The sequence below is a fragment of the Dryobates pubescens genome, unplaced genomic scaffold, assembly GCF_014839835.1.
Source record: "Dryobates pubescens isolate bDryPub1 unplaced genomic scaffold, bDryPub1.pri scaffold_60_arrow_ctg1, whole genome shotgun sequence".
In the NCBI taxonomy this organism is placed as follows: domain Eukaryota; kingdom Metazoa; phylum Chordata; class Aves; order Piciformes; family Picidae; genus Dryobates; species Dryobates pubescens.
The window spans coordinates 47,099-66,532 of NW_026530779.1; the positions used below are offsets into that span (position 1 = coordinate 47,099).

The 19,434-nt window shown below is 49.4% G+C and overlaps 1 protein-coding gene across 1 annotated transcript; it reads left to right on the forward strand.

Moving 5' to 3' along the window:
• Nucleotides 1-8,021: 8,021 nt before the first annotated feature.
• On the forward strand, nt 8,022-14,913 carry LOC128899772 (olfactory receptor 14A16-like). Its single transcript, XM_054179453.1, has 4 exons — nt 8,022-8,937; nt 12,709-12,775; nt 14,122-14,211; nt 14,841-14,913. The coding sequence occupies exons 1-4, from the start codon at nt 8,022-8,024 to the stop codon at nt 14,911-14,913; spliced, it is 1,146 nt and encodes a 381-aa protein (XP_054035428.1).
• Nucleotides 14,914-19,434: the final 4,521 nt, after the last annotated feature.

Below are 19,434 nucleotides of genomic sequence, written 5' to 3' on the forward strand. Positions count from 1 at the left end.
CCTGACAAAAAGAGCAACAATGTATGATGAAAGGACAGGGGAACAGGGAGAGATGGCTATGTTTGGGGCAACAAAAGTAAGCCAAATTGCTATGTCTTCCTTTACAATGTAGAAATTAGTCAAATATTCTTTAGAACAACTAGCAGAAGATCCTAAGGAAACTTCAGCAGTGATTAATGGCACTTCACCAGCACAGAACTCTTCTTGAACATCTGCACGCCCCCTCCCCCTCCACCACTGTGGCTGCTAAGCCTTACTGCACCCCTGGAGCTGCAGGGAGACATTGGTTTGTCCTCTCTCACCAGAGACCTCTGCCAATGCCAGAACCTTCCCAAAAGGATGTTCCAAAGAGATATTGATCTGCCCCTGGCACTTCCCTGCCACTCTTCTACCTCTTAGACCACCTGCTTAATTAAGCTTTCATGTACTGTCCTCTCCAGGACACAGTGACCATCTCTGGAGTCACCTTTCCAGGTGCAGACTGGACAGCCCAAGGCCCTTCCCATCCTTCTCCAATTTGTTTCTGCAGTTATTCTTTGTTCATTCAGCTTCCTCTCTCCTATGCTGCTTTGACCTGTAGGGAGGCAAAGCTGCAGTTGTCCCCTGGGCTACCTCTGTGTTCGTTTTTGCTCTCCATCTCTTGTATCTACTTGCCTAAAACTTTGCTTTTCAGGTCATGCCTTGGAGAGAGGCATCCTCCTGGGAGACAGCTTGTGCTGAGCAGCTGGTTCCAGAGGGGTTTGATTACCAATGCAACTTTATCAGACTTTACTTTTATTTCCTTCTAAACAGGAACAATTCTCCTGTGGCTGTGTACAGACAGAGGTCTATGGAGAGCAGGGGGAATTTGGTGCCATGGAGTTGTGACCTGCAGATGCAGAGAGCAGTGGAGAAGTGATGCAAGCCCCAGGTGGCCAGTGACAGGTATGGGGAAGTTGTGGAGTGGGTGAGGAACAAAGTTGTTCATACAGTGTCAGCTCTTGAGGGAGAGTTCTTTCCCCTAGTCCAGGCCTCCTAAGGAGACTCTGTGGATCAAGATCACATGGAGAGTGCTGCTGCCAGCTCCCTTCTCTCAAATGCAGCTAATTAAAAACATCCTTTAAAAACTACTCAGGGTTTTATGAGGCCCAGTGGGAACTCTTCCTCATTAACTGCACTCTGAAACAGCTTCAATGAGCTGTGAAAAAGCTCCAATGAGCTGGACAAGTCTTCAGTACCTGAAGGAAATCCCAGGCAGAGCCACAGCTCCTGAGGGACTTCTGTGTTCTAATGAGCCCCATGGAGTATTTGGGGCTGACTCCAGGTATCAGGGACTGAGAGAAGATTGAAGAAACTGCTCCAGAAGTCAGCAGGAAATGTCAAAGTAGCTTGAAGCACTGATTGGCCCCACTGAGGTTTGTTACTGACAAAGCCTCCCCAGGGGATCCTTAGAGTAGGTAATTGGAGGCTGTGATTTATAGAGCAAAAAAAAAGGTAAAATGCAGGAGTCTGTGATGCTGAAAAACCCTGGGCTTGGTTTATGGAGCAGGAAGGCCAAGCCCTGAGCACAGTCCCTAGGGACAGTAGAGCCTGAAAGCCTCAAAAGAAAGGATCTGCTCCCAGGCCTGGGTGGCACAGACAAGTGCCAGAGCCCAGGGACCAAGACCTAGGTCCTGTTGGGCATTCAGCCTTGCCAGAGCCCTTGGCCATGCTTTACCAGCAGACTTGTCCAGGGAGGTGGTTGAGTCCTCATCCCTGGAAGTGTTTAAGACCAGGCTGGATAAGGCTTTGGCCAGCCTGATCTAGTGTGGGGTGTCCCTGCCCATGCAGGGGAGTTGGAATTAGATAAGCCTTGTGGTCCTTTCCAACCCTGACTGGTACTATGATACTATGATACTTGGTAGGCTTAGGTAATGGCAGCCCTGGATGACCTTGAAGGTCTTTTCCAACCCCAACAGTTCTGTGATTCTGTGTTTCTGTGCAGGAGAAGGATTGTTTTCAGATAGCTTTAGAAGTCTATAGGGAAGGTTTGCCTTTGCTTGAAGATAAGGATCATATATCTATATTAAAAGAAAAACCAAAGAGAGAGAAAAAGAGGGATGCATATTTTGCATATTTTATAACTCAGGCTTTAGTGATACCAGCAAGAAATAGCTAACCCAAGGCAACATCTGGAAACATCAGTTTTGTAGCGCAGTACTGCAATCACCTCAACAAATAACAGCAGAAGAACCAAGAGGATGGGACAAAGAGCACTTCCCATGAAGCTGAAGATCAGCAGAGCTACCTAACACCAATGACAATGACTGCTATGATAATCTGAGATCAAAAGCATCAATTTGAAGAATGTACCAAAACCCATCTGAATTAGGACTGAATATCATGATTTCTTAATTCTTGTGTGATTAGGGAGTATGTTCTGGCCCAGTTCGAACAGGTCCCAGAGCCATAGCATGGACCACCTCTCGTTTGATCTGGTCGAATGCCACCTGCTACTCAGGTCCCCACACAAAATCATTTCTCTTCCTTGTTACATGGAAGAGAGGCTTCACAATTTGGCTGTATCCAGGAATGTGCATTTTCCAGAAGCCCACAAGCCCCAAAAAGGACTGTGTCTCCTTTTTGTTCGTGGGCTGCACCATAGTGGCTACCCTGTTCACCACCTCCTGAGGGATGTGGTGAGGCCATCCTGCCATTGAACACCCAGGAACTGTATCTCCCTTGCAGGCCCTTTTACCTTACTTCTCTTGATGGCAGAGCCAGCCTCCAGCAGGATATTGATTATCCTTTTACCCTTCTGGTAAACTTCCTCTGCTGTCTCACCCCATACAATGATGTCATCGATGAACTGCAGGTGCTCAGGGGCTCCACCTTTCTCTAAGGCAGTCTGTATCACCTCATGGCAGATGGTTGAGCTATGGACCCAGCCCTGAGGCAACCTGTTCCAGTGGTACTGTCCTCCCCTCCAGGTGAAAGCAAACTGTGGCCTGCATTCTTCTGCAAAGGGAATGGAGCAAAAGGCATTAGCAATGTCACTTGTGGCATACCACTTGGCCCCCTTCGATTCCAGCTCGTACTGCAGCTCCAGCATGTCCGGCACGGCAGCGCTGATCGGAGGAGTCACTTCATTCAGGCCACGGTAGTCCATGGTCAGTCTCCATTCCCCATTTGCCTTCCCCACTGGCCATATCAGGCTGTTTAAGGGGGAGTGAGCCTTGCTGATCACCTTCTGGCTCTCCAGTCGTCCAATCAGTTGGTGTATGGGGTGCAGAGAGTCTCTGTTGGTCCTGGATTGCCTGCCATGTACTATGCCAGAGGCAAGAGGGAACTTCAAATCCTGCCTCTTGTGGTTGCCCACTACGGAGGGCTCATCTGACAGCTCAGGCATGGGGGACAGCTGTTCTTTGCCTGCAGTCTCTACAGCTGCTCTCTCAAATGCCCACTTGTGCCCCCTAGGCTCCTTGAAGCATCCCTCCTGCAGAAAGTCAATGCCAAGAATGCAAGGTGCATCTGGACCAGTCACTAGGTTGTGCTTTCCCCATTCATTCCCGGTCAGGCTTTTCTCAGCCTGCAGTACAGTCAGGTCTTGTGACCCCCTGTGACTCCCTGAATGCTTATGGGCTCAACCCCTTTGTAGCTCGATGGTATCAGGGTGCATTGGGCCCCTGTGTCCACCAGAGCTGGGTACTTCAGGGCTTCTGAAGTGCCAGGCCATTTCACTGAGACATCCCAGGACACTCTGTTGTCCCTGGCCTCCACCTGGCTGGAGGTAGGGCACCTCTAATACTGGCGGCGGTGTCCACACTTGTCACAGGGTCCTGTGTTCCTAGGGGAAGGGTCTCTTGAGCAGAGGGACCCCTCTGGGAAAGTGGGGCAGCCCTGGAGCAGTCAAACTGGGCCCCTCCCAGGATAGACTGCACCCTGTTCCAGTACAAGCTGGATTCCCTGGCCCCATTCCAATACAACCTGGGCCCCACCCAGCACACACTTGATCTTTGTAACTCCTCCCAGCACAGCCTGAGCCACCTGTCAGCACGACCTGGATCTCCTGAACTTCCGAGCACAGATATGGTCTCAACCCAGTACCAGCAGCATCATCTCAGCATCTCCCAGTCCAGTCTGGGTCTCATCCCTGCACAAACGACATCCCCCAGAATCTCTGATTCCATTCCAATAGAGCCTAGGCCCCATTCCAGTGCACACAGGACACACTGATGCCATCCCAGTTCACACTGGGCTCTCCTCCCTGCACAAGCTGAATCTCTTTGAGCCCTCCCAGTCCACACTGGGCTTTGTGCCAGCACAAAGTGAATGTCCTGGTCCCCTCTCAGAACAGAAACAGCCTCATTCCAGCACAAATTGGATCATCTTGCTCCACCCCAGGGGATGGGTCCCTTTCCAGTACAAAGTGCATTCCCTGGTCCTCTCCCAGTACCTGCTGCCTCCCTCCACCTGTGAACTGGATACTCTGATGCCATCTCAGCACAGACTGGGCCACATCCCAGTACAAACTGCATACCCTGAGTCCCTCCCAGGACAAACCAGGCTCCATCCAAATACCAACTGGGGTCCCTGATCCCATCCTAGCATAGATTTGGCCCCATATCAATCCAAGCAGGGTGCCTTAAACACCTCCAAGTACAGCTTGGCTGTGTCCTAGTATAAACTGCTTCTCCTCATCCCATTCTAGTACAATTTGAGACCTGTCCCAGAATAAACTGGTTCCAGTGGCATCACCAAGTACAGACAAGGGATTATCCCAGTGCAAGATGCATCTGCTGATCTCTTCCCAGTACATAAATAGCGTTGTCCTACAGCAAAGTCAGAGCTTTGGCCCCTCCCAGTTCCAAACGCAGCCCTCCAACTGTGAACCAGAGGACAACACTCCTTCCCAACAGAGATTGTGCCCACTCCCAGGAAAGACTACACTACCTGAAGCCCTCCAAACATTCTTCTGGGACAACTCCAGAACAACCTGTATCCCTTTACCCACTCCCTGACACACTGGGCCCCATCCCAGTGCAAACTGGTTCCTTGTTGGTTTGGAACTGGAGGTTCTGGTGTGTCCCAGCTCCAGGCAGAAAGGCACTGCAGGGTCTGGCAGGAGCCATTCAAATGCCCTGGGATGGAGCGAAGCCAGAACACAGGGAAGAAGGCCAAGTGCAGCTGGGCTCTGGCAGGAGGAGTGTGGCCACCCAGACACAGTTGTCCTCCCCCAGACGCCCTGGCTCAGCACTTCTGTGGCCACATCTGGATGCTTGGTGTCTAGTTTTGGGAATATCCAGTCTGAAGGAATGTAGAGGAACTCCAGAGAATGCAAAGGAGAACTACTAGGATGGGGGTTGACATCTCTGTGGAGAGGCTGAGGGACCTGGGCTGTTTCAAGCCTGCTGAATGGAGGCTCAGAGCACTGCCAGAGCAGTGTGCACATGGCTGAAGGGTGGTTTCAGAGAGGATGGAGCTCTTCTGGGGAGTGGGAAGAGAACAAAACCTCCACAAAGTGCAGCTTGGAAGGTTCAGAGTGGAGATGAGGCCAAAGAAATATCCCTCAATGGGCAGAGCTGCTATGCATGAGGCTATCCAGAGGTGTCAGGAAATGGCAGGGAGAGCTGAGACAGCTCAGGGAAGGGATGGCAATGGCAGGGGGAGAGCTGGCTGGGGAAGCAACATTGGTGTCAGCAGCCTGAAGGGAAAGAGCTGCAGGCATGGGACAGTGTAGGAGAGGCGGCAGTAGGATGGCCAAGGGCTCTGGCAAGGCTGAGAGGCCCAACAGGACCAAGGGCTTTGTCCCCTTGGATCTGGCACTTGCCTCTGCCACCAGGGCCTGTGAGGGGAAACTTTGCTTTGAGGTTCTTCTATTGCAAGGGCAGTGGTCAGGGCTTGGCCTTTCTGCTTCCTAGACCAACGTCAAGTTTTTCTGCCCTGTACTTTGCCTTTGTCTCCCTGCAATCCTGGCCTCTAACAAGCTGCTCTAACGAGTCCCTGGGGAGCCTTTGTCAGTAACAAGCCTCAGTGAGGCCAATCAGTGCTTCAAGGTACTTTGGAGTTTGCTTCTGCCTTGGACTTCTTGAGAGGCTTTTTGGGAGTACCTTGGCAGAGTCTCCTGGCAGTACCTGAGGATGATGTAATCAGCCTCAAATACTCCATGGGGCTCATTAAATACTGCTGAACCTCTAATTCTTGCCAAGGTTTCTGCAGCTAATTGGAGAAGTTTTTATTGTGCAAAGCATCTGATAGTATTTTTAAAGGTACATTTAATTCCTTTTCAGCAGGAGTTGTCTCTTTGCAAGCAAACCACAGCAATCCTGTCAAGATCCTACCCTGGTCACTGCTCATCCTCACTCACCACTGCCACCAGCAGAGCCCAGAGCCACAGGTGAGGGACAGGATCTGCCTTGCCAGGGGCTGGGGCTCAGGGCTTGGCCCTTTGGATCAATGAAACCCCTCCAGGTTTCCTCAGCAGCAGAGCCACCTTGAGCTGCTTGTCCTGACCTGTCAGCACTGCCTCAGGTCTCTGCTCTCACCAGAGCCTGGAGATGCTTCAGTGCCTCCAGTGATGCTTCCCTTGCATCCACTGTCTCCTTCTGCTCTAACCAGACCCTGTGGACCTTTCCCAGTATGCTTCACTGGGACCCATTAAGAGTAGAAGAAACTTCAGAGTTTGAATCTGACTTTGACTTCTGGAGATGTTTCATCAGATTCCTCTCAGTCCCTGAGGTTTACAGGACACCAAAAGCTACCAGAGGAGTTATTAAAAGACCTTCGGCTGCTCCTCTGCTGCCCTATTGGGCTGGACTCCTGGGCTAGAAGGAACTGCTGGCAAGCAGGCAGCACTGCAGAGAGACAGCTCTGGCCAGGAGCAGCTCCTCTGCACAGCACAGCAGGGCTGAGGACATTGCCAGAGGATCTCAGCAAGATGAGGAAGGCAGAGAGAGCTTCAAGGTGGCCAGGGTGACTGAGAGCTCACTGGAGGAGAAGTCACTGCAGTCACTGACACAGTGAGGCTGTGGGTGCAGGACACTGTAGCAGCTGTAGCTCCTGGAGGCATCTCCATCTCGGCAGCTGAAGCTCAGCTGAAGGCTCTGCAGTGTGCACACAGAAGGAGGAGCAAAGCCATTCAGTTCCATCCTGTGAGCAGCAGTGAGCAGAGCTGGGGAAGGAGAAGGCTTCACCCCCAGCCCCTCTGCCTTTCTCTCTTCCCTTCACTGTCTCTGCAGCACTGCAGGCCTGCTCCCTGTTTCTCCACCTCTCCATGGCTGTGGTGGTTTCAGGCAATGCCTTTAAAATTTAGTTACAGATTTTGAGCAGAAAAGAAGAAACAAAATAAATAGATCACTCTTGGGTGTGAAAAGGAAAAGAAAAGATTCTTCTAAACAAATTGATTGGATAAATATCTGGAATCAGAGGAGCTGTACCATAACAATTCTCTCTCTTCTCTTCTCATCTCAGCTGTTTTGCTTTGCTGGGAAGAGATCACCTGCTTTGGCTGCCCTTGGCTAAGTCTAACCCACTGCTTTTTTTCTCTCTCCACCCCTCCTTTCTCTCTTGATAGAGGGGGATGGGGGGCAGGGATAGAGGAACAGCTTCCCTGGTCTCTGACCAGGGGGTTTCCTGTTGTTTGCTAATTGTAAATACCTGTCCAATATTGTCACTCCTGCATGTTCTGTACCTGTTCATTGCATTCCATTGTAGAGTGTAGCTCTTGCTTGTCAATACAGCTTCATTTGCTTCTAACTGAGCTGCTCTGGCAAAGCTAATGCTGAGGAGAAATTTCAACCTACCAATATGGGACTCTTGTTCCCTGGGATTGGGCTGTTGGTCACTTTCTGTTCTGACTCCAGAGGAATCTTCCTGGCAATTCTGGGTCCCTGCTGCATTTGAAGCTGTGATGAACTCTGCCATGGGTTGGTAGTGATGGGACTGAGCTGATCCAATCCTCATGCAGCTCATAGACAGGGGTTACAATGAGGCTGAGAGAAGTGTGCCCTAACTTGTCACTGCCTTTCCCTCCTTGCACAGGTCTCTATGTCCACAGGCAGCAAATGGCCAACAGCAGCTCCATCACCCACTTCCTCCTCCTGCCATTCCCAGGCACAAGGCAGCTGCAGCTCCTGCACTTCTGCCTCTTCCTGGCCATCTACCTGGCTGCCCTGCTGGGCAATGGCCTCATCATCACCACCATAGCCTGGGACCACCACCTCCACACCCCCATGTACTTCTTCCTCCTCAACCTTGCCCTCACTGACCTGGGTGCCATCTCCACCACTGTTCCCAAGTCCATGGCCAATTCCCTGTGGGACAGCAGGGACATCTCCTATGCAGGATGTGTTCTCCAGGTCTTCTTTTTCGTATTCCTAATTGATGCAGAATATTTTCTCCTCACCACCATGTCCTATGATCGCTATGCTGCCATCTGCAGACCCCTGCACTATGAGACCCTCCTGGGCAGCAGAGTTTGTGGCCACATGGCAGCTGCTGCCTGGACCTGTGGCTTTCTCTATGCTCTGCTGCACACAGCCAATACATTTTCCCTGCCCCTCTGCCAGGGCAATGTTGTGGACCAGTTCTTCTGTGAAATCCCCCAGATCCTCAAGCTCTCCTGCTCCACATCCTTCCTCAGGGAACTTTGGGTTCTTGTGGCCAGTGCCTTTTTAATCTTTCTCTGTTTTGTGTTGATTGTGGTGTCCTATGTGCAGATCTTCAGGGCAGTGCTGAGGATCCCCTCTCAGCAGGGACGCCACAAAGCCTTTGCCACCTGCCTCCCTCACCTGGCTGTGGTCTCCCTCTTTCTCAGCACTGGCTCCATTGCCTACCTGAAGTCCTCCTCCATCTCCTCCCCATCCCTAGACCTGGTGGTGTCAGTTCTGTACTCAGTGGTTCCTCCAGCATTGAACCCTCTTATCTACAGCCTGAGGAACCAGGAGGTCAAGGCTGCCATGAGCCAACTGATCCCTGGATGCTATCAGAAGCAATAAACTCTTTGTCTTCCCCTGCAGAGCAGTTCTGATGTCACGCAGTGCAGGCTCAGCCTGGCTTCTGGAGTTCTGCCTGCTGCTGGTGCTGTTCCCCTTGTGTGAATGTTGTTGCCACACAAATGTCTTTCTTCAGACCATTTCTGGCTCCTTCTTGGTCTGTTTGATGTGACCTAGAGACTGTGTATGTGGGGAGCTGTGCTCCCTGTGTGTGCTGAACATAATAAAGGACCCTGCAGGGAGTTGTTTTTCTGAGTTCCATCCTCCAAGGCTTCTGTGGAGCTGCAGGGCAGTGCCTGTGTGCAGAGGTGAAGGGGCAGAGTCCCAACACAGCAGCAGTGCCAGGGAGCCCCAGAGCATGGGCTGTCCTCAGCTGCTCTTTCTTCCCTTCCACCCTCTCCTGCTGAGCCTCTGTGCTGGGCCAAGCCCTGAGTGCTCTGGCAGCTTGGGCACTGTGCTGCTGTGCAGCAGTGCTGGGGCTGCAGGCAGGGACAGTCCAGGGCAGCTTCTGGGACAGAGCTGTGCTCCAGAGCAGCACTGCCATCAGCACAGGAGGTCTCCTCATGCCTTCACACCCCAACTCCCTCTGTAATGGGTTGGGGCAAACCCCTTCCCCACCACGCGCAGAAATAATGACTCAGACAAACTGATTGCAAAGGTAGTGGAGAGTTTAAATAGAGAACAGTCAGTGTGCACAAAAGGAAACATAGTGACAAGAAAGACCCCAAACCCCACCTGAGGGTGCATCCAAAACCCCAAGGGCTCCTCCTTCCCCCCCCAACTATTAGGCTGGTCTCCACTGGCCAGATCTGAGACTGCCCATCCCCCAGTGGCCTTGGGCCCAATCAGGCCCATGGCAGGGAGATCTCTCCCCCAGTTACCAAGTCTCGGAGAGGGAAGGAAAGAGGAAGTACCAGACCCCACCACAAAATTTATAGTGGTGCAAGGGATTATGGTAGAAATACAGAATTTCCTGCGTCCACCCACTGGGATGGACTTCTGGACACAGGAAACACCCCTGTAGCAGAGGGCACCCAGCCCAAACTACGACAGGAGCCACCCCTTATTTCATACCATAATCCCTGCACCCAAACACATCATCAGATCAGAAAGCTTCTGATGACATGTCCGGCGGAGTCCATATCTCCATCTGGGCGTCCACCCCAATAGTCTCTCATTCAGGCTCAAGTGTCTGCCCGTTCCAGTTCTTCTTCCTTCATCCAATGGAACCTCCCAGCGATGCAGAGTTCACTCTTCTGCGGTGCAAGTTCTCCATGGATTCGTTGGGCATCCTGGTCACCTGGGAAAGCCTCACAACTTCTCAGCTGAGCCTTTATTCTCATACTCAGTGGCAAATTCTCCACCCCTGGGGCAGGCCAGTCGCAACAATCCGGCTCCACGACTGCCTTTTTCAATCCATCCAGGGTGCCGCAACCAACCGCTTTCACGCAGACCAAAACTACATGGATGCCTGTCAGAGGCACTCCGCCCCCACACTGGGCACTCGCATACCGAGGCAGGACAGCCCCATGTTAGGCGCCAAAAAAAAAAAGGGAGTGTGGTGGTTTGAAAGGAAAGGCTCTGCTTTCCCTCCCCCACTGAGAAAGAGACCACGGCTAAAACTCAGTCGGAGAAATGAGAGTATATTTTACAACATATACACGAATGTACAGCAAATAAACTCAATCAGAAACCAGACCCCCGACAGAGGGGGCTTCCTCCTGTGCCCGCTTCACCCCCCTACCTCCCTTCTCCCCCAAAGAGGTAGAAGAAGAGAAAAGAGGGGTTAGCACAGCAGACAGAGGCCTAAGCACAGAGAGTTAGTTAGTTCTTATCTCTTGGCAAGAATCCCAGAAGCAGATCCAGCCGAAAGGGACAGCGAAGGAAGGAAGACTGAGAGAAAGTCCCAGCTCCCCTGGGTCTAACAATCTCACCTCCCACCTTACTTGGACAATGAAATTCATTTAGAATACCAAAATATTCTATAAACATTTAGCCAGTGTGCCCCTTTCTTAAAGGCACAGCCTCAAACGGTCACACCCTCCCATTACAGACTGCACCTACTCAGAGTCCAAAGTGTATACCCTGACCCCCTTCCAATATAGACTCAGTCCAAACATGGTCTCTTTAACCCTTCCCAGTACAGATGTGGCCTCATCCCACTACAAACTGGATCCTACTGTGCTCTAGCACTGCAGCCTGGGTCCCATCCCAGCACAGAATATATCCCCTGACTCCCTTCCCACTACCATCTGCATCCATTCTAGTACATACTGCACACCCTCATGCCGTCCCAGTTCAAACAGGATCCCTTTCATCCCTCCTGGTACACATTCGGCCTTGTCTCAATAAAAAGTGGATCCCCTTATCCCCTCCCAGTACATCCTGGCCTCACTTCCAGTTCAAGCTGCATTCCCTGACCCATTCCAGTTCAATCTGGATGGAGCTGTGGTCACCTGGCTGGGCCCAGCACATCCCCAGCAGTGCCACCGAGCCTGCTCTTACCATAGGACAAGCTGGAGCTGGGCACCACGGTGACAATGACTGAGGCCTCATGGGCACCTGTGCCCAGGCTGGCCCTGCACACAGTCTCACTGGAGTCAGCTTTCATGACATAGGGCACATGCATAGAATACATAGAATAAACCAGGTTGGAAGAGACCTTCAAGATCATCACATCTAACCCATCAACCAATCCAACACCACCCAAACAACTAACCCACGGCACCAAGCACCCCATCAAGTCTTCTCCTGAAAACCTCCAGTGATGGCGACTCCACCACCTCCCCAGGCAGCCCATTCCAATGTGCAATCACTCTTTCTGCATAGAACTTTTTCCTAACATCTAACCTGAACCTCCCCTGGTGCAGCCTCAGACTGTGTCCTCTTGTTCTGGTACTGGCCGCCTGGGAGAAGAGACCAACATCCGTCTGTCTACAACCTCCCTTCAGGTAGTTGTAGAGAGCAATAAGGTCACCCCTGAGTCTCCTCTTCTCCAGGCTAAACAACCCCAGCTCCCTCAGCCTCTCCTCGTAGGGCTTATGTTCCAAACCCCTCACCAACTTTGTTGCTCTTCTCTGGACTCGTTCCAGCAAGTCAACCTCCTTCCTAAACTGAGGGGCCCAGAACTGGACACAGTACTCGAGGTGCGGCCTAACCAGTGCAGTGTACAGGGGCAGAATGACCTCCCTGCTCCTGCTGGCCACACTGTTCCTGATGCAGGCCAGGATGCCATTGGCCCTCTTAGCTGCCTGGGCACACTGCAGGCTCATGTTCAGTCTACCGTCAACCAGCACCCCCAGGTCCCTCTCAGTCTGACTGCTCTCCAGCCACTCTGACCCCAGCCTGTAGCTCTGCATGGGGTTGCCGTGGCCAAAGTGCAGCACCCGGCACTTGGACTTATTAAATGCCATCCCATTGGACTCCGCCCATCTGCCCATTTTGCACCAATGGTGCAATTCAGATAGGCCCAAGTGCCACTGCACAGCTCCCTCCTCTTTGATCTGCTTGGGGCCCAGTACTGATCCCTGGGGCACACCACTAGTGCCTGGCTGCCAGCTGGTTGTGGCACCATTCACCACCACTCTCTGGGCTCGGCCCTCCAGCCAGTTCCTAACCCATCGCAGTGTGCTCCCATCCATGCAGCCGGGAGCCTGAGACCTGAGGTTGAGGACAGCCATCAGTGTCACAGGGTGGGGGACAGGGCGGGGCTTGGGGTGCTGCTCGTGCTGCTCAGGCCCTACCTGGTGCCCAGCAGGCAAGGAGCTGCCACGCCTGTACCAGGTGATGGTGCTGGAGCCAGGTCCTGCCACCACGCAGTCAAGGTGCAGGCTCTGGCCCTTGGTGGGGGATGGGGATGAGGACTCGATGTGGACTGGCACTGCCATCCCTGCCAGGAGGCACCTGGGGGGGTTTTGGTCCCACCAAAAGATCCCTGTACCATGACAGTGCCCCCCACCCACCTCACCTGGCACCACGGCCTCCTTGATGGCTGCGCTTGCTGTGCCAGCAGCGCTGGTGCCCACACAGAGTTAGAAGCCACCATCAGGCAGTGCCATGGAGGGGATGACCAGCGTGGTGATGTCACCCTGCTCAGCGTGGGAGTGCAACATTGCTGTCTGCCCTCATCCCCCCAGAGCACCCAGAGGTGCTGGTACGATTGGAAACCATTTAACCCTTCCCAGTACAGACCTGGTCACATCTCAGTACAAACTGCATCTCCTGAACCCTTCCCATCTCAGATGTGGTCTTATCTCAGAACAAACTGCATCACTTTGACATCTCCCACACAGTTTTCTGTGCCACTACAAAGTGCATCCCTTGGACCCCTTCTCAGTCCCAGCTGCACCCAGCACAGCACAAAGTGGATATCCTGATCCCAGTGCAGCTGTGGCCTGATCTTGGTACAAATGGGATCCCATTGCCATCTCCCAGCACAGTCTGAGTCTCATCCCAGGACAAAGTGCATCTCCTGAAACCCTGATTCCATCCCAGCACAGACCAGGACCCATCCTTTGTTTGAATGAGCAATGCTCTGATGGATACAGGCCTGGTTGGGTGAAAGGGACCAAAGAGTGGTGCTCAGTGAAGTTAAATCCAGCTGGTGGCAGGTCACAAGTGGTGTTCCTCAGGGCTCAGTGTTGGGAGCACTTCTGTTTAATAAATTTATTGATGACCTTGGTGAAGACACAGAGCGTTCAGCAGTGAGTCAGCAGATGACACCAAGTGAGGTGGCAGAGTTGATCTGCATGAGGGTAGGGAGGCTCTGCAGAAGGACTTGGATAGATTGGATCCATGGCCAACGTTACCAGGAAGAGCTTCAACAAAGCCAAGTGCCAGGAGTAGTGACGATCTGGGAAAAAGAGCAATTAGGCAATTCCACAGAGTAGTGAAAACAATGATGTAACCCTTTAGAAAGTGACCAATAGTATGTGTTAAATTAGAATGGAATTAACTATGTATAAGACTATAAATAAGGAAGTGTGGAACAATAAAGTGGAAGCTTGCTTATCAATCATATTGATTGCTGCGAGTCTTTCTCTCACCCCCCTCACCGATGGATTTCTCTTCCCGACATCTGGCGCCCGAACACAGGGACATGAAGGCTTTATAGGAACGGAAGAGTATCCGACGGCTGCTTCAGCAAGTTCGCGATCTACGGCTGCTGAAGGAAGGAGGCACGGGTGGGGCCGGAGTGCGTCGAAGGGTATTCCCAGGTCTGTGCAGCAATCAACGAGCAAAGTGTGAACCCGACGCTGGCGTAGGGGGTTCGTACCGTGCCTGGGCAAGGATTCACTAGGAAGAATTCTGCTCGCCATCCGGGTAAGGGCTGCTGGCTCAGGTTTAAGGCTGCACTTAAGGAAATCCCCAGCCGGGGTATGGAGAGCGAAGTAGCCCTTTTAATGTGTCCTTGAGAAACAAGGCTTGCTTTATTTAGAACAATTAGGGAAGTTTGTGGCACAGAAGAGCCTTAAGGACACCAGCGTGGAAGGACAGATACCGCTGATTATGGAAAAAGAGGTAGCTTTCTCATTGCTTCATTGTTTTTTAGAAAAACAAAAGGCAGATGTATCGTCTAAGATAATTCCTGGGTTTTTGCTAGTGGAGATAGTTATTTTGATGAAACTTGTTTGGAGGGACTATGGAAACAGACTGTGGGACTGGGTCACTATCAAGCTGCAAAAGCCGTGGCAAGAATGCATAAACTGTATTAAAAAATATAAACTAGAACAGCGAATGGCTGCTGCAGTTACAGCAAAGTTGTCAGGACGAGTTGTAGCCAGACGATGTGTTTCAAAGTATCAACCGATCGACCGGGGCCGCCCCTGATACATCTTGCAGTGGCCACATCGCGTTTTACCAGCCACGGCCACTGCCGTCTGCACCCAGCGGGGAAAAAGCCGAGAAAAGGCAGCTCTCGGAGGACCACAACACCGGCAGCGAGGAATTGAAACAGCGCTGACTTTGCTTTATGGCCCCTCTGAGAAACAGCGGAGCGCTTGGGGGCTCGTGGTGACGGCGTTCTTACCACCGCACCCCGCCCGCCAGCCCTGCCGGCCCCCGCGGATACCGACGGCTCCGACAAAGGCAGTACCGGCTGACGCACCACTGATACCGGCAGCACTGACAGCAGCAGCAGCCCAGCGGTGGCCGCTTGCCCGGCCCCCACCCCTTTCCCCCGCAGAGGCTCGCACCAGCGACCCCCCTTCCCAGTGGCTTTAGCTGCAACTCTGCTCTGATTTAAAGCAACAGTGCTAATTTTCTCATTTCTGGTTGTAATGTCTTTCAGAGATTTGCTATTTAGAGTTTTGCTAAGCTTTTGTAATAAGAATGATGAATGGTATGCATTTAGTACTTGTGGGTAATTAATGCATAGTGGTTGTACTGAGGTGTGAGTACTTAGTGATGAGTTCATTTTGTGAGATTTTCTTTTGATTCGAACCTTCTTGTCTTTGTTTTTTGTGTCTGCCTAGGCATTTCAAAGGAGCTCCATGTAATATTGTAATAATGTTAAGGTTTGTAGTGAATAGGTATTCATTTTCTAAGGTATTCTTTAGCTAATGTAACATCTTTAGATTTCTTTCTTAGACATAGACTACAAAAAATGAAAAAAAAAAAAAAAGGTGTGAACAGAAAGGGGCAACAATTGCAAAGAACAAAAAATTTAAAAATGGTAAACAAAAAGGTATCAAGTGCAAAGAAAAAGTTGAAACATACAAAATATAACAAAGGTACAAAAACTCTGGATACAAAAAATAGAGTACTAAATACCAGAATAGAGTACTAAATAACAGAAGAACAAACAATAGAGTACTAAATAACAGAGTAATAAACAAGAAGAGCAACAATAAAAATTAAAATATTAAAACAAAATATGACAAGCTAAAAAATCATAAGGATTGCTGACAAAATAGCTGTTAACAAAAATGTAAGAATTGCTAGTAATAAAAAATAAGGATTATCAAGACTACTAGATTAAAACAAAAACTCTATAAAAAGAAGACATCAAGAAAGTTAAAATGCACAATAATAATAAAAGGAATTAATAGAAAAACAGGTTACAAAATATAATAAAAAAGCAAAAATACAAAATAAAAATAGAAAATAGATTAAATGAACTAAACATGCAAAAAAAATAAATTTGAAGAATATAAGATTAAACAAAATAAAAGATTAAATACTAGATTAAAAAAAAGAGGGGGTTAAAAATAAAATGGTGATTAGAATAACAAAATACAGAATAAAAACTGCAACAACAAAATACAAATAATAATTAGGAAAGTAGACAAGAAATAAATTTTAAAAGCAAATGACAAGTAGGTCCCCTCAAGCCTTCTTTCCTGCTACCTGCGATTGTTGCAATAAACAACAGCAGAAGAATCAAGACCATGAGGAAACTGCATTGCCCATGAAGCTGAACATTGATCATCTGGGATCACAAACGTCATTCAGAAGAATGTACCATGGCACCATGTGAATTAGGACTGAATATTATGGTTGTTCGATAACTTTGTCTTCTCTTTTGTTAACTAAGTGTGCCTCTGAATGCAGACATCCTAGGGGATAAAGTTTCATCTTTACATTTCACCAAACAAAAACTGAACCAAAACAAAATCAAAACAAAAAAAAAGGGGGGCAATAGAGAGAATACCCCCATAGCAGAAAAAATCAGCTCATGGCAACCCTAGAAGTGCTGTAACCCTCTCACCGCAAGACACACAGCACAACTGTCATGAAAATGACGACCAGCAAACCTGCTTAGCGCTGACCTCAATGACCGTCACGATGATCCAAGATGTCAACAGAAAGCATCTAACTTACAACTGAGTGTCGTGACTGCTTAACTGTTGTGTGAATGTTAAGAGATCAGAATTACTAGGATGAGCAAAAACACGTTATTATGTGTAATTTTATATTGGGCAAAGCAATGAAGCTCTTTTTGCTCTTGCTGTTTGCCTGCGAGTTTTCTGTCTGTGAAGCTAGAGCCTGGCCAGATCTGCCTTTACAGATTAAAGAAATCTTGCTACCATTAAACAATTGATGATTTTTGACCATCCTAGAGAAAATAAAGATGCAACATACCCCTAAAGCAGATTGTAAAAGAGTGCTAAGGATTGCATTTGTGTCTTTATCTCTGTGTGCAATGTGTTCAAGCATAATCAAGTTTTCTCTATTAACAAGAGGAGTGAAATGTAAAGATCGGAACTATTAAGATCTAAATTCTTTTTTACAGTGTCTGTTATCTTTGACCACGTATTATGCCAGCTCTGTTAGAACATTGTAACTAGTTCAACTTAAGCTTTGTGCCTTGTATCAGTCTGTTAGACATGCTGTGTTACAGAACTTTTGTTTTTTGCTATATAGCTTAGCTTTAATTTGTTTGCTTTTGTGTATGCAAGTAGTATCTTGTGTAAGATGAGAACAACTCTTATGACCAAATGCCAGCAACGAGTAGTGTGAGCAATCTGGCAGTGTAGTTCTAGAGCCTGATTGACAAAAAAAGCTTTTAGGTTTTTAGGTATCATTGTATTAATTTTGAATATTGTTAAACTTGTGTATAATTGTATCATGCAAAGTGACAAAGGATAACCTCCAAGGCCTTATTTGTACAAAAGAAAAACGGGGGAATTGTTGAGGAATGGCTTAAATTGCAGGGACATAGTCCTATGGAACAGCTGCTTGAACAAAGTGTGTAGGCCGTACTCCATCTAGATGTTTGCTGCTCGCAGTGAGCAGGTGTGCTGATGTAGAGGGTCATCGTGACCTTGAAGCTGTGCTTGCAGCTGCAAGTATAGATAAAGGATAAGTAAAACAAAGAACTAATTAGACAGGAGTTTGCACGTAGATTCTAACTGTAAGTAGGCTGGCCAATGAAATAATGACATCTGTGCATATTTAGCTGAGATGCTTTATAAGCCGTGCTTTCTAACAATGAAGTTGAAGCTTGCTTATCAATCATATTGATTGCTGCGAGTCTTTCCCTCACCCATCTCACTGTTGGATATTTCTTCACAACAGTGAGGCACTGGAACAGGTTGCTCAGGGAGGTGGTAGGAGCCCCATCCCTGGATGTTTTTAAGGCCAGGCTGGATGTGGCTCTGAGCAACTGCTGTTAAGTATTATACTAATGGGATCTCTCTGGGAAAGAGTCTCATACAGTTTTCCCTTTTGCAACCTTATCCTCTAGATCTGGTCTAGTTGTGCGACTAAGGGTTTCTTAATGTATAGGCAAGATGGCCCTGCATTTTCAGAGAGGACAGTGATACCACTTGTAATGCATCCAGTAAGAGATGAGCTGCAGCCTGCCTGACACACACTCCCCTGCACACTGGAAAGACCAGACAATAAAAAGAACATTACAAATAGTGGTTGTGCTGTTTGATAAATTCAGTTCATCTGGAAATGGAGGGACAAACCCTAAGTGACTTTCCCTGCCCACTAACTGCACCAGGGGAGGTTCAGGCTGGATGTTAGGAAAAAGTTCTACACAGAGAGAGTGATTGCCCATTGGAATGAGTTGCCTGGGGAGGTGGTGGAGTCACCAACATTGGAGGTTTTCAGGAGAAGACTTGATGGGGTGCTTGGTGCCATGAGTTAGTTGTTTAGGTGGTGTTGGATTGGTTGATGGGTTGGACGCGATGATCTTGAAGGTCTCTTCCAACCTGGTTTATTCTATGTATTCTATGTATTCTGTATCGGTGGAACCTCCTTGTCCTCAAATCCTGTTAGAAGCCTTAGGCACTCGGGACTCAACTGGTATTAGCTGAGCAATTGTGGTCCCAACAGGAGTGCTAACAGGAGGGGTAATGGTATAGAGCATAACTTTTATAACCCAGTCATGATGAGAATCTATTAAACTGGGAGCTATAAAGATGCCCTGTCTAGAGGTAGATGATCTGCCCATTAACAGAGCACAGGGTAGAAGCCCGTGCTGTTCAGACTCAACAACAACATTGGTGGACTCAAGAGTGACGTCCACTGCAGTTGTGTATCCTGACTTTAACCCATAGGTAGCTATGGCTTGTTTAGCTTCTTTTAACATTTTTCAGTCCAGAGATTGCCATATTCTTTGTTGACCTTCTAATACCACAGGAGATGCATGTACAGGAAAATCTACAGATTCTCCATCTATTCCTGCATTTCTCACAATACCTTTCCACAAGCTCAGCGCAGCAGTTCCTCGTCCCTCCCACCTCCCAATCCCTTACACTATCCCTTACACTTCAGAATTCGATTGTAGCCTCCATCGCAGGGAGATGCTGAGAATGCCTGGGATCTGAGAGGCAGGGAGGGTAGTGCAGCTGGAGCCACTGGGGAGGGGCCACCACCGGGGCCACTGGGGCCACCACCATGGGGATAGCCACCGGGGCCACTGGGGTCGTTGCTGTGACTGCTGCCATGGGGGCAGCTGCCGGGGCCACCGCTACAGTCGGTGCTGCTGGTGTCGGTGGTGCATTGATCGGTGCTGCCTTGGTCGGGGCAG

Bases quoted from the DNA above. Each gene is read 5' to 3' on its own strand.
- LOC128899772 (XM_054179453.1), top strand. From the start codon at position 8,022: ATGGCCAACAGCAGCTCCATCACCCACTTCCTCCTCCTGCCATTCCCA. The intron at 12,776-14,121 runs GTGCAGGCTCTG...CGGCTGCTGAAG, and splicing joins CCTGCCACCACGCAGTCAAG to GAAGGAGGCACGGGTGGGGC. The intron at 14,212-14,840 runs GTAGGGGGTTCG...GTCTGCACCCAG, and splicing joins AGTGTGAACCCGACGCTGGC to CGGGGAAAAAGCCGAGAAAA.